Raw genomic sequence first — 14,356 nt, 5'->3', positions numbered from 1 at the left:
TCTTATCATCAAAAGGGGTTTTTTCTTTCATTGTCGGTTTTCTCCTTGTTTGCACTGTGAAGTTTAGAATGGTGGATCTATCACTGCAACGCCTTAGCCTTGTCTCACAGGCGAGCTTCCCCTTCTCAACACCTGCTGATCAAGCAAGTCACTAGAGAGCATCCAAAACGATTCTCCCAGCGACTAACTGGACACTTGCAGCATCACAAAGTCCTTTCCGTACGAATAAATGGAATTTAAAATAGAAGATACCCAGAAGCTGACTCCTGTTCCCCATGCAAACAGAGTAAGGGTGTTAGTGAAGGCTGAGGCAAGATCTGAGATGTTGCCTGGGATATCTCCACCACAGAGATATATGTTTGTTATATTATGTAATAAATTTATAATTAAAAACATGAACTGTGTCAACTTCTTGCTTGTCTTGCTGCTAGCTCAGTCAGATAAACAGCTGCTCACTCATTCACTTCCAACCTATCACACTCTTTATGCTGTGTTGTTGTCAGTGTGAACACAGTGTGTAGAATTCAGAAGGTGAGCTCTAAATTGCTCATAGCTCAGCAGGATGAGTCGCTGTGTCCCTGTCGCTACCTGATAGGTAGACTATTGGTTCGATTCCTGATGGAATTTCTGGATTTCCAAACATCAATTTAGACTTTAGATCACCATCTTAGCCTACTGTATTTGGTTTAGTTTTGTCTTGTCTTGTCAAGTTTTGAATAGTGACCTGTTTATTAAGGACAATGAATAGTGACCTGTTTATTAAGGACAATAAAACCTTTTCAAGTCGTTTGTTGGGGAAAGCCATAACAAAACTGCCTAGAGATCCATTGTGGGGGGTGAGAAAGGACTTCAAGGCAGGAGAGAGAAGAGAGAGGACAGGGAGAGAGAGGTGGGAGAGAGGCAGGAGACAGGAGACAACTTCAAATCCCCTGCAGGAATCGAACCTGCACTTCTGGTTGTTAAGGTGACCGCCTTAACCCCTAGACCATCAGCCTAGGTAACTTACAATGGATCTCTAGGCAGTTTTGTTATGGCTTTCCCAATGAAAGACTTGAAAAGGTTTTAGTGTCCGTACCGGGATTCAAACCACAAACCTTTGGCTTGGAAGGCATGGTCTTTCACCACTGGACTACAGCCCAGCTCAAACACACAGAACATGCAGCAAGTCAAATAGATGTGCTTAAGATTAGGGTTTTCTTAACCACGACCATACCCTAACCCAATTGATATGGTGGTGGTGGTGGTGGTGGGGGGGGGTGGGGTATACTGTATATATATTTTTTTATATTTTGTTTTCAATTATTAATATTATTATTTTCACATTTACTAATCATTAACCACTCTATTCAGGAATTGACCGACTAATCAGCAACTATCTAATGATTAACTAATATATTCACGAACTGACATGTATTAATCATTAAAGAAACAGTTAACTACTCTGAGTCTGCACTGAGTGCTCATAAGTGTCAAAATAGAAAACCAGATTCAAACATAGCAAGACACACGGCCTATGCTGCCTCTGATTGGCTTGCCCTGAGATTTTTACTAACCTTAACCAATCGTAGTCAAGTATTTACTGTTTATTATCTGATAAAACAAAACCCAGAAGAACCCAGATTTGTTTACAATAACAAAAATATAACATTGAATGTATTGGGTGTCAAAAAACTCAATTCAGATGATTATTTTTGCTGGCATTGTGCTTTTTTGTAGGCTATTATATTTTATTTCATATATCACACATGTACATTTTCAATTTAATGCTTTATTTTACAAAGTAGTTTGAACTTTTCTGCGTAGCTTGTAGTTTCCTAAACTACATTTCTCCCAGGTTAGCTTTGTTGTAGTTTCAAGTAATTCCATGGTGAAGTAGTTGGTACTGTACTAAGTTATGCTTTCAAAGTAGCTTCCCCGAACACTGTGTGCCACCAGGTCAGACTTCTTAAGGCAGGTTTTTTCAATGGTTTTCATTCGTTCCTCTGGCTGTTGCTATTCAATACTGACTGAGGCTCGAACTCACGACCTCAAAAGTGACTGAGGCTTCACTACTGCTGGGAACCCTAAAACCAACTCTCTGTGCCACCAGGTCAGACTTCGTAAGGGAGGTTTTCACTTTCCTCTGGCTGTTGCCATTCAATACTGACTGAGGCTCGAACTCACAACCTCAAAAGTGACTGAGGACTCAATGATGTTTTGTGAACACGGTTTATCTCACTGAGCTAGAGCCAAGGATTTTGTAGTTGCCTTCATCAGCTTATTTATATCAGTGTTTAAACTACTGATGATAAAGATACAGCACTGCTGACATCTGATCTTACAGTCAGCAGCTTGTCATGCACATCACTTCTGATGCCAGAGCCTGATGAGGGGATTGAACCAACAACCTTCTGCACCACATAATGTTCATCTAGGTGAGCTACAGCTCACTTCCTACAACATAGAGCTGGAGATCACTATGCTCTTAGACCTCCTTCATGTTCATGACAGGTGTCAGGCAAATGAAGTGTTACCGAACAAAGCATTTTATGTTCCAGTGCAATTTATTCATGGTTATATCATAAAAGCATTGTATACAAATGAGATAAAAACAGACGTGCTTCCTGTTTGACGCCATTATCACAAAGTCAAAGACATGTTTTCAAATGGTGTCTTAGACTATGAGGATTGGTTGAATGTGCTGCTTCTGCCAGAAAAGAGGTTTCTGATATGAACTCATTCACCAAATGAGGTATTGGAAATTCATAATGGCAATGTTTTGCTGAAAATGAATGGAATGGATCCAACCAGCAGGGGCTGGTCATTTCATAAAGCTGGATCTGTTACATGAGTTTAGCAAGATGAAAACAGATAAACAACCTCTTGTATCACAATAGAGATGACATAAGAAATGTATATATATTTGGATCATATAGCCTACAGTGCTAATTCAAATGCTTATGACTTAATAGTCTGTAAATGATTGTATGATGTAAATTGATGTACTAATGCTGTTCATTAAAAGAAGCTACTGCTGGATCACAACACTTTAGAAACACACAATATAACATTTTGATTACATGATGGTACATTCAGTATTGAAAGACACTAAACAGAAGCTTTACATTACATACATATACTTATACAACAGCAGCCAATAGAATGTGGTCCCCACTGGCATTGCACATGTCACTACACACCAACATCAAGAACAGCAGCAAAGAGAATTCACAATCACAGGTTCCCTTTGCCTCGTGTGAGCGAGTATTTGATCAAGCGATCATTTTCATTATTTCACATTCCTGTTACATAACAAATAAAATAAGTTGTTTTAAACACATTTGACCTTTTTTGCTGTAACACGTTCTACTATTATAGTAGATATTACACAAAGAATGAATGACGTGTTTTACTGCAATGCAAAAGATGACCTGAGGGGTGGTGGAGGGCAGTGAGCAACAATCTGAATAAAGGACTTTATCTTTCATTCTCCAGTGGCAGAGGTAAAGTGAAACCGTTATGATGGTAAACCAATGACATAAGAGGGACATAATGGACCAAAAATCATAAAATTATCATAACGACAACATGCCTTCGATAGTGTCAAACAACACAGAAGAAGCAGAGATGGCCTGCAGCAGAGTCCATGCTCGTGTGCACCAGCGCCAGGTTGTCGTGTGCACATTGCCAGGTCGACCAGAAGCACCGCCTGTGTCCTCAGCAGAGAGGATGAATGTGTCCGTGACATGAGGAGAGGGTCTCAGGAACCAATGTCTAGTCAGACCAACTCAGGACTCTCTGCCTTCAGTCCATCCTCAGCTGCTTCTGAATGTTCTTCCTTCTTCTCCAGCTCAAACTTCTACAAGACAGAGAGGCAAGAGTGACAAAACAACAAAACAAAATCACATCGATACAAATACATTTTCCAGTCAAAACCATTTTGTATAGCTTACACAAATTCGTTTCAGCAACTTTGATCTCAAACGCTCCTCAAAAAAAGCACAACTTTTCATTAAGGAGGGAATCGCGTTGGAATTAATAGATGAATAAAATGACTATTTCGCCTTGTTAATTCAAGCGTTTTGAGTGCAACAAACGTTTTTTTTCCTTTTGCCTGTGAATCAAATGAGCATGGCAGATTATAAACAAAAGACGGGGGATTCTTAGAGCAACCGTGACTAATACACATTTCATGTTGTGTCTGAAAGCATTGAGCTGGGGATTTAACTCCATTAATGAGTACATCGGTCATGGGAAAGCAGGTTGCTATGGAAACGGTCAACACAAGAGAGGGTAAATGGGGGCACCTCTAATTCTTGCATCACTTCATCCATGAAGTCGCCGGGGTTTCGCTTGTAGTCCACCGCTCTCTTGATCATCTCTCTGAACATCTGTCGTCAAAGCACACTCATTAGATGCAGAAGCGTCGGTGCACCAGGGGCACTTCATGATAAGCAGATAAGCCTGTTAAGCAGTGCGATGTCAACCCAGCTGCTGAGACGGAGGATTATGAGTCACACACTCTTGTGCCATTACATCATAAACTGTCAAACTAGGGATGGGAGGGCCATGCATGAAAAAAAAACATTTGATACCTGGTCGAGGGTCTGTGGCGTTATATATATATATACACTGCAGCAAAGCTCAAACCTCTCCTATATAGCATGTTAAGACTTAATGAGCTAACAGTTAAAGTCGAGCTGAACCCAAAAATGACTTTTCTTTTCTTTTAGTTCAAATACCTGGGTATGCAGTGCACCTATTTAATAATGTATGCCAAAAGAAATCACACAAATCTAATTTCTTTCGTTTTTCACACTTTTTCACATCAAAAGTTCATTTTTCAAGATTTCATTGATAACAGTAATTTAGTTTGCTGACGTCACCTGGCTGGTACTATCAAATTTCTACCCCATTTCAACCAATCATATCACGACATGGCAGCTGTCAATCAAATCTTCATTTCAGGATAATTTTCTCTTCCAAATGAAGGGGAAAATGGCACCTAGTGCCTGTCATCTGGCAGAATTTCTAGCCCATAAACTAACTACTAACTTGAGCAATTATGCAAACTAAATCAAACGGTAATGTCTAAGAATGCAAAGAAATGTAACTGGCTCGTTAAAAGTCGCATTCCAGGATTATTATTTAATGCAATGGCGATATTGGCGCGCACCTCGCCGCCTCACAGAGAGCCTGGTCGTCAGGGGTCGCCCCTCGGAGATTCCAGGCCGACGTGCTGCACTCTCCGCTCGGCAACACGAAGGCAGCTGGCTGCCTGCGGCTCGCTGAGCTCCACTCAGCCACTAACCTCACGTTAGTCACCAGGCTCTTCCCGAGGAGAGCGCCACAACATGCTGAATCCCACTCGATTTGGAGGCGGAACACGCCAGGATTGGCCAAAGCCCAATCCAGTCCCCAGAATTGTCAAATAAAATCATCGACATGATACTATGACCCGCCTCTCAACTTGTCATCACGTTTGTTTTGTCAGACAAATTATGTTTTCAGTCTGAAACGGACTCAGACACGTGACGAATGGGTTCAGTTCGACTTTAACTTTCTGTTGAGCGGTTGAAGAAGGAGAGTCACCACGCACAAGAAGGCTGAATTTCTTCACTTTAATTGATCTTATTTAAACAAGTACAAAAAGGCATGTGAACAACGCGTTTCGCCTTCTTCAGGTTTGCTCTAAAAGTGGGCAGCTAGGCATCCGTACCTGCACCACCCCCCCCCCCACCCACACACACACACACGCACACACACACACACACACTAGCGTTATTTATCTCAATGACAGGCAGCGCAAGCTAGCTGGCCAGCTAGTTCACAAGCTCACTAGTTTCTCAATACGCAAACCACTCGCTGAATCAGGACTAGAAACAGATAGAAATTAAATGGAAACAGTCGTTGACCCTCTGCTGCCCAGGGCTATAATTGTGGGTTGGAGTATGGACTGGATAGACATACTGTATTATATATGTACTGTCGGTCGTAAATGATATTTGAATTTTTTTTTTACATAACATGTCAGACAGTGTTGTTGAGATGATAGGAAATTAGATTTTCTTTTAACTGTGATTGTTTATGCAGTTTTAGAAATAAACTATGCTTGGATAAGAGACATTGAATATTGCATCATAGAAGAACTACGGTATTTCCCAACACGTGATAAAATTGTTCTGGAAATTATCTAAAATGCCCCCGAAACATATTTCACAAGGGAAGACAAAGAAGAAGAAGTAGTGTTAATTTCGTCGACAAAAACTATGACGAAAAATGTTAGTCGACTACCTTTTTCCCCAAGACTAAGACGAGACTAAAATGTTCAGACTTTTAGTTTCATTGACTAAGACGAGACTAAAATAGTCACACTTTTAGTCGACTAAAACTTGACCAAACAAAAAGAGGATGAGACTGTAGAAGGAATCTCCTGCGCTTCAACCCCTCCACAGAGGGAGGTCGGTGCTCTCAGAACCGGACAAAACAATGTAAACAGGTCAATGGGCCACTTCCAAAAGGACTAACCCAATGAGTGAGCTGGAGCACACGAAGTCACTTAAATAAATTTAATACAGGTACAAAACTGACGTTTCGACGCGCACTGCGTCTTCTTCAGAGTCAAAAACGTTTTTGACTCTGAAGAAGACGCAGTGCGCGTCGAAACGTCAGTTTTGTACCTGTATTAAATTTATTTAAGTGACTTCGTGTGCTCCAGCTCACTCATTGGGTTAGTCCTTTTGGAAGTGGCCCATTGACCTGTTTAAAAAGAGGATGAGGTTGACTAAATATGATAAAAACTAACAAGGACATTTGACACAGGACTAAGACTGAGACTAAATTAAAAAATAGATGACAAAATTAACACTAATTATAATATAGACTGTTTTCCCCCTCAATGCAGCAGTTCAGTTTCCTGTGCTGCAGCATCATGTAGCTGACATTTAACCGTCTTAAAACACATTTACAGAGATCGCACTTACAACAGAACCCGCCCATCTTAGCTAAGGGTCTTATCTATATGTGTATGAGGCACTGTTCCCAAAATGTACAGCTACTTGCTTGTCTACGTTACTGTATATCCAGAGAGGTCTGAGAGCTTTCCACACAGCGCAGCCAGCCTCCCTCCCTTCTCCCCTCAGCTGCGGGCTGAGCAGGGTCTGTGATGAATAGGGTCCACTTGTCATTGCTGGCGTATGCTGACACTGCCCCGGGTGGGCAGTGTCAGCATTAGCTACTTTCCCCGGGAAAGAGTTGGCAACACTGCTTCGAATGACCATTACTAGTGCAAACGCATCAGCAGATTCAACAGTTTTCATTTACTAAAACTAGACTAAAATGTGAACAGTTTTCGTTGACTAAAATTAGACTAAAATAGTTATGATTTTATATGACTATGATGAGACTAAAATGCTCAAACTTTTAGTCGACTAAAACTTGACTAAATAAAAAGAGGATGAGGTTGACTAAATATGATAAAAACTAACAAGGACATTTGATACGGGACTAAGACTAAAACTAAATAAAAAAATAGCCGACAAAATTAACACTAAGAAGAAGCCCTTGTTAAAAAAAAGTGAATTTGCCACACTTGTGTGTGTGTGTGTGTGAGAGTGTGTGTGTGTTTGTGTGTGTGTGTGTGTGTGTGTGTGTGTGTGTGTGTGTGTGTGTGTGTGTGTGAGAGAGTGTGTGCGCGCCTCACCTTAACTACATTAGTCCCATCAGCAGCTGACACAAAGTAGAATGGGATCCCCTGCTTCTTGCCAAAGGTGAAGCTCTTCTGTGTCACCTTCAAATCAGCTGATGACACATGGGAAAGAATTTTGTCAACTACAACTGTCAACTTCCTTGGTTAAACAATGAATGAATGAACATTGCAGAGAAAGAAAGAAATGAACTATTGATGTTGGGCTCCACGATATGAGGAAAATCTGCGATGTGCGATAACATTGTTCGATATAGCGATGACGATACGACTTGCGATAAATAAACAAATATTAAAGTATGCATATTAGCTATACAGTTCCTATGTCTTTCTGCTTTAATAATGCCAACATAGACCCCAAACATAGCCTATGCCCACTGAATAAATAAATGAAATACACACTGACTCTAGCTGAAACTACACACAGCGTGTTTGGGCTTTGGCAGAGGGGTGGAGCGCACTGTTGCAAGGGAAACGTGTACGCTGGATTTACAACACAAGACAAAATGATCAGATGCTGAGTGGGAATGCATGACGCATGTAAATAAAACCACTTTTGTTATTCATTGCGTTTCAGGCAGTCTTTGCGATGTGTTTGTTGCGCATGTTCATATTGCGATGACGATGAAAATACGATTAATTGCAGCCCTAATCTGTGGTTTGCAGAAACGTAAAATACCAATGTTTTATTCTGGCGACTGTACAGCCAGACTCACCATCAATTTTGTTGGCGACCAGACAACATGGGATCTCTGGTCTGTACTCTCTCAGCTCCTTATACCAGTTGGCCAGGTTCTTATATGTGATCTTCCTTTGGACATCAAATACCTTTGAAGAAAAAGTTCAACAAAACAGTTCAGTGTGCTTTGCTGACAGCCTGGTCTCTCCCCAGTTCAGCTGTGTCTTGTCCATGAATGTGTCACTTACCATGATGCATGCATGTGCTTTATGGTAGTATGAGGGGTGCATGCTCTGGAACCGCTCCTGGCCAGCTGTGTCCCAGAAATCTGAGAAGATAAACAAAGGCCATCTCTGTAGAAGCAACATGATGTCTGATGCTAGCTTGAGATGGCAACAAACTCTCTAGATTCAATTTCAGCTTAGCAAAACTGTCAGTGGTCATTGGCTGCCCCACAACAAGTGTGCAAATACTTACCGACCACGACTGTCTTGTTTCCTACTGTGGCTGTGTGTTTGTATAGAGCCAGAGCGTACGTTGACAGCTGTTGGGGGCGACTGCAGCGAGAGTTAAGGATCTTACCAATACAAGAATAGAATTACAGACACAAGACAAGTTGATCTACTTTGTTAGAAGGCATGCCAGCTTGAAGGCATGCTGCGTGCAGCCAGTTACACCCAACAGCTGTATGACACAGCCTTCATCATTATTTGAAGGAATGAATGATATACTGTAAATACAAGAACACTGTTTAATTTAGAGATACAGAAAAAATATAATCAAGGTTGCTTGAAAAGGATACTATTCATCCATGAGAAACCTCTCCATCAACCTAAAACATGAGAGAGAAACAGTCTGTAAAGCCATAATAAAGTCGAGAAAAATAGATCATACAAGAGACAACAAAAGAAACTGGGAAACTGAGGGGGAAAAGGGAAATACAAACAGAAAGCAGCCATTAAGTTGTATGAGAAGATGACAGGTACTTACTTGGATTTACCAACTGCACTGTCTCCCAAACAGATGATCTTCACTTGTTCGTCTGCATCGTATTTCTCTTGGTCCAGGTCAGGGATGCTGCTAGCGTCCCCAGCCATTTTTGCTTCACTTTGACGTCTTTCTTGCTGAAAGTCTAATTGCTAACGTTAGCTGTTGAGTTCCCCGTCTAGCATTCGGTATTCACAACGAGAATTAACGCTAGCTGTTTGCTAAGTTAGCCTGCTGCTGCTGGTTAGCTAAGGTTAAGGTTGGGTGCCTGCATCAACCAATTTGATCTTTGATAAGTTAAACAATTCATTATAATCTTCTAATGTTAATCTTAGCGAGCTAGTTAGATAGATAGCGTTAGCTGTTACAAGTTCGAAGACCCTGCATGTCGTTCCCGATAGCTTTGGTTTCTATGCAACGGGGACGCGATATCTTTTTCCCAGGATGGCAAAAGCATGACGCGCCTATCTCTGCCTCTGATTGGCGCAGGAGAGACGCAGGCTAGCCAAGCGAATGTGATTTTGACGCTAGGCCAATCAGAGGCAGAGAAGATCGAGTCATGCCTTCGCCAGCCTGGGAAAAAATATCGCAACGGGACGCTGCTGGCCCGAAAGACCATCCTGCTGTCTTAAGAAGTTTTTTTTTTTTTTTTTTTTTTTTTTTTTTTTTTTTTTTTTACTTTTTTTTTTTTTTATTCAAACAGACAAGAGAACATTGAATATTGGAACAGACATGTGCTCATTACAGAAAATAAATTAAGATGGACAAGTATGATGGTACAAATTACAGTCGAGAATCAAATAGCAATGACAAAAGTGAAAACAAAAACAAATTATTCCTCTTTAAATAGTTCACAATATAATTTGACAGTTTTATTACTCTTATTACCATCTATACGTTTAAGAGTCCTAATGTAATCATTAAACTCACAAAGAAACCTTATGAAATTGGGGGAAGATTTTAGCACTCTGGCCTTATGTATATGAAATTTACCATATAAAATCCACAGGTTAACAATGAATTCAATTACACTATTCTCATGATCAAAGTAGGTAATGACATGTATACATTCAATCCTGATGTTATATTTAGTTTTCCTTAGAATGTAATCCTGCATTTGAGTCCAGAACGCAAGTGAGTGCAAACAATGGTAAAATAAATGAACAAAAGTTTCAGGGTCAACACTGCAAAAATTACATTTGTTATCTACTTCTAAAAATTTTGAAAAATACAGGTTTGTTGGATACATACTGTGCAAAATTTTGATGTGTACTTCTTTAATCTTATTATTGATACAGAATCTATGTGGTGAAAGCCATGCTCTCTGCCAGTCAATGTCAGCAAAAATACTGTTCCAGTAAGCCTTCCCTCTAGGAGTAATTTTCTTTTTTTCATAGAAAGCATTACGGATATGTTTATTGTTACATTTAGCATTCAAAATGTCAATACCATTTATCTTCAAAAGGGTTTCCAATCGCAATGCTTCTTGATATTGAAGATGAGTTTTCATTAGATGGGAAAGACCGTTAGGGATGGCTTTCATCACATAGTTGAATTCCTTGCTTGTTACTGGAAAAGCTTTACGCAGGAGGAAATGCTCATAGCTAAATAATAAACCGTTTGCATCAAAAAGATCACTTAGAAAAATAATATCTTTATCAATCCAGCTTTGCTTAAAGATTGATTTTTTCCTCACAAGAATGTCTCTGCTGTCTTAAGAAGTGCCTGTCCAAAAATGGTCTGTCTGACGCATATATGATTTTTTGCCGATATCTTCCAACTCTTTTGGCTGATTACCGATATGAGCAAATTTTTCCCACTTAATTTCAGAGAACATCAAGTCTCTCCTGTAGTGGAATAAGCACATTATGCCTACTCATGATCATGATGGCCCACCCTGCAGATGTAGTATTGTAATGATTCTTCCTATGGCTATTATATTCTTTGTGGGTGTTCTGCGTGCACAATTGCTCGAGTGACATCACTGATGACATCACAATTGCTTGAGTGACATCACTGATCACAACTGTAGTGGGTGGGCGGACTTTGATCCATGAAGGAGACATGTATCGGTTTTCACAGTGTTAATGAATGATATTCTTTCTCTGAAATGATATAGCCTATTTGGTGCATAATGTTCAAGGAGAATACAAGACTGTAAAGATCAACATTTTATTTTCATTCTGTGGCAAGCAATTGGCTTGTACTGTATGTAGGCCCATCTACGGTGATCAGCAATTTCCAAACGTGACAAGAAATAACCATCCTGTCAAATTATTTTGGTCTTTGATTTAGTCTGCTTTAGTTAAAATACTGATAGTGGTCATATCATAAGCTTTGGCTAACTGAAAAATACAGTAGGCTACAATAAGCACCTAGGCCTATAGCCTACTACAAGTACAATCTGTGTTCTACTTATTCTACAAAGGTGTAATTGAATTTGACCAAATTAATATGCATCTTAAAACACAATGTTATTTCAATCATCTTGGGCAGCTTCGTCTAGCTACAATTCATTGAGTTCCGATTGTAACGTGTTGCTGAAAGAGCAGATTTTGAATGTCACCCCCTCAGTGCAGAGCAGCAATGCAAATTTCCCAGTTGATAAGAGAATGGCAGAAATTATTCAGCCACATTCACAATGAAAGGTGCAACATATTCTGAATGACGCACTCCAAAGGAAAAGCTAGGAGCTTTGATCCGTGTGAAGGTGACCTACAGTAAGGACAGAAAAAGCAGTTAGTGAATAAGCCAAGCTGAAATATGTTGAGCACTTGTGTTGATTAAATGAGACCACAGTTTCTAGAGAGAAGGTAACTCCTGAAGTGTCTCACCCGCTCAGGATAGTGTGCTCCAGGTCCTGGTTTCTTTGTGGCATCACCGCACATGCTGTTGCGGCCTATCATGCTGTACTGTGGAGGCTTGTGTTTGTAGATACAGGGGTCGACCACTTTGTAGGTCCCAGGACCAGGAGTCTGGAGGACAGAAGACAGAACGGAGAAATGGATGATTTCAAATTTTCCCATGTTCAATTTGTCACCATCTGTGTTCAGGTTTTTCATTGTGTTCCTCAGTGGCCAATCTGAATGTTGTATGTTTTGCTTTGGCTATAGCAGAAAATATTGACTAAGGATTTTTTTTTTAATTGGGTCAAATTTGTTATTTGGGTCATCATAATTTGTGCATGCAGCATCTAGATAGAACACATTTCCATCATGTGTTGAAAACATTTTGGGTACTGTACGTTTCATTTTCCATATTTTCTCTTGACATGTTTTCGGTGTGTCCCATATTGACCTTCTGCAGGTCCTCGTGGAAGCTGCCGATTTTGCTGCGCCCACAGAGAGAATAGTTGGGAGCCGTGGTTTTGGTCACAGTTTTGGGCCCCAGCACAGAGGGCAGCATGTAGGCAGCTGGACCTGCAGTAGAACGGACGGGTGAGACCCTTCACAGTCTGTGAGCCATGGAACATTTTAGTCCACAGAACACTCAAATAACATTGTCATCGCAGAAAAGGTTACCTGGTGTGTGGTCGTTGTGGAAATCTCTGCCCCTGCCAGACAGGGAATAAGCAGGAGCAGAGTGGTACACTGACTTCCACGAACGCTCTGGGGAGTACCGGCCTGAAACACCAGAGAAAGAAATGTGTCAAATTCAAAACCCAAATTGTCTCCAACATGGCAGAGTCGACAGATTTTGTACCAATATATCGAATACTGACATTGCATTTTCAGTGTTCCATTTGGCAACTCCAATGGTCCCTCATGCAGGACGACCATCAGAAGTACAAACAAATACAGCTTTGTTCAACCCCACAGAACTTTATTTTGTCTTCTAGTCAAGATCTGAAGGTTTCCAAAGATACCAAATATTTCATGTTAAATTACAGGGTCATGTTTATCAAATGATGCACAAAAAGCATTTGCCATTTGTTGTAATGTTGCCGCCATAGAAAATGCATCTTGGGGTTTTAATATTTCACACAAGATAAGCAGCTATAGCTTCAATGAAGCAGGTAGCTGCAGAATATGTATGTGACATTGTCGTACACGGGGGGAAATAGTTTTTGTTTTCTTTTTACTTTGAGGAAATGTAAGGAGAAACTCAGGGTGCAGGGGGTTAAGATGCTTTCTATAGACTCAAATGCTCATCTGTCTCAGGTATTTAGGAATAAATTCTTTGAGACCAGCAGTACTTCATTTCCAAATCCATCGTTTTTTTTCTACCATCTTTTTTGGATGTGAAAGGGGTTTTGCCGACCTGGGCCCGGGGCCTGGAACAGCTCTGGGTCTTTTGGGCGGCTGTAGAGTGAGAAAGCAGGGGTGCCGTCTCGGCCCACTCGGGTCACGTTGGCAGGAATGAGATATCTTGGCCCAGGGGAGCGATCAGCGCTGAACAGGCCGTGACGAGTCCCGAAACTGAACATTGGCGCTTTTTCTTTCCTGGGGTCATGATCATTAAGGCCTTAAAGCAGAAAATAAGCAGAGAGAGAGTTTCTAGAATGAAGAGGATACGCCAGCATTTTGTGTGTGTGTGCGTGTGTGTGTGTGTGTGTGTGTGTGTGTGTGAGGGGCGAGGGCATTGTTTTATGGTAATGTTGGCTACCTATCAGTCCAGGCAGAGCATATTTGGGCCCTGGGCTACCATAGAGGGCAGCTATGGGACCTCTGGGCTTGTGGGGCCTCCAGGAGCCAACCCAAACATCAGTGCCTGACATTACCCTGAAAGAGAGATACATAAAAATGAGTTTACCCAAATAACTATTGGGGTTTAAATTATTCATAAAAAAAAACATCAGATCAAATGAATCAACAATTATATATACATATTTAAATATATATAAATACATTTATATAAAACAAATGTATACATACAATGTAACCCTTGTATTATTTAGCCATAACTTACTGTTTAGCAGTAACCAGCGGATGTTAATGTTTACAGTGTTTTGTGACTCAGTTATTCCATTCAGTCTCAAGTGAGTCAGCAGCAGCAGCAGCAGCAGC

General features: G+C 40.7%; 2 protein-coding genes across 2 annotated transcripts; both read right to left on the bottom strand.

Moving 5' to 3' along the window:
- Window positions 1–3,731: 3,731 nt before the first annotated feature.
- Window positions 3,732–9,460, bottom strand: rabl2 (RAB, member of RAS oncogene family-like 2; the record flags this gene model as incomplete). Its single annotated transcript, XM_083654384.1, has 8 exons — window positions 3,732–3,838; window positions 4,287–4,370; window positions 7,682–7,779; window positions 8,401–8,512; window positions 8,612–8,691; window positions 8,841–8,920; window positions 9,166–9,195; window positions 9,354–9,460. The coding sequence occupies 8 exons, from the start codon at window positions 9,458–9,460 to the stop codon at window positions 3,758–3,760; spliced, it is 672 nt and encodes a 223-aa protein (XP_083510510.1). The 3' UTR covers window positions 3,732–3,757.
- A 2,512-nt stretch (window positions 9,461–11,972) lies between these two features.
- cimap1b (ciliary microtubule associated protein 1B) lies at window positions 11,973–14,067 on the bottom strand (the record flags this gene model as incomplete). The annotated part of the gene is made up of 6 exons (XM_083654513.1): window positions 11,973–12,065; window positions 12,185–12,325; window positions 12,648–12,769; window positions 12,872–12,973; window positions 13,611–13,814; window positions 13,956–14,067. 6 exons carry the CDS (start codon window positions 14,065–14,067, stop codon window positions 11,973–11,975), a joined length of 774 nt encoding a protein of 257 aa, XP_083510639.1.
- Between the last annotated feature and the right edge of the window lie 289 nt (window positions 14,068–14,356).

The sequence above is a fragment of the Poromitra crassiceps genome (genome assembly GCF_964638095.1).
Source record: "Poromitra crassiceps genome assembly, chromosome: 18".
NCBI lineage: Eukaryota > Metazoa > Chordata > Actinopteri > Beryciformes > Melamphaidae > Poromitra > Poromitra crassiceps.
Note: the sequence above shows the minus strand (reverse complement) of the source record. Positions and strands in the feature narration are given on the sequence as shown.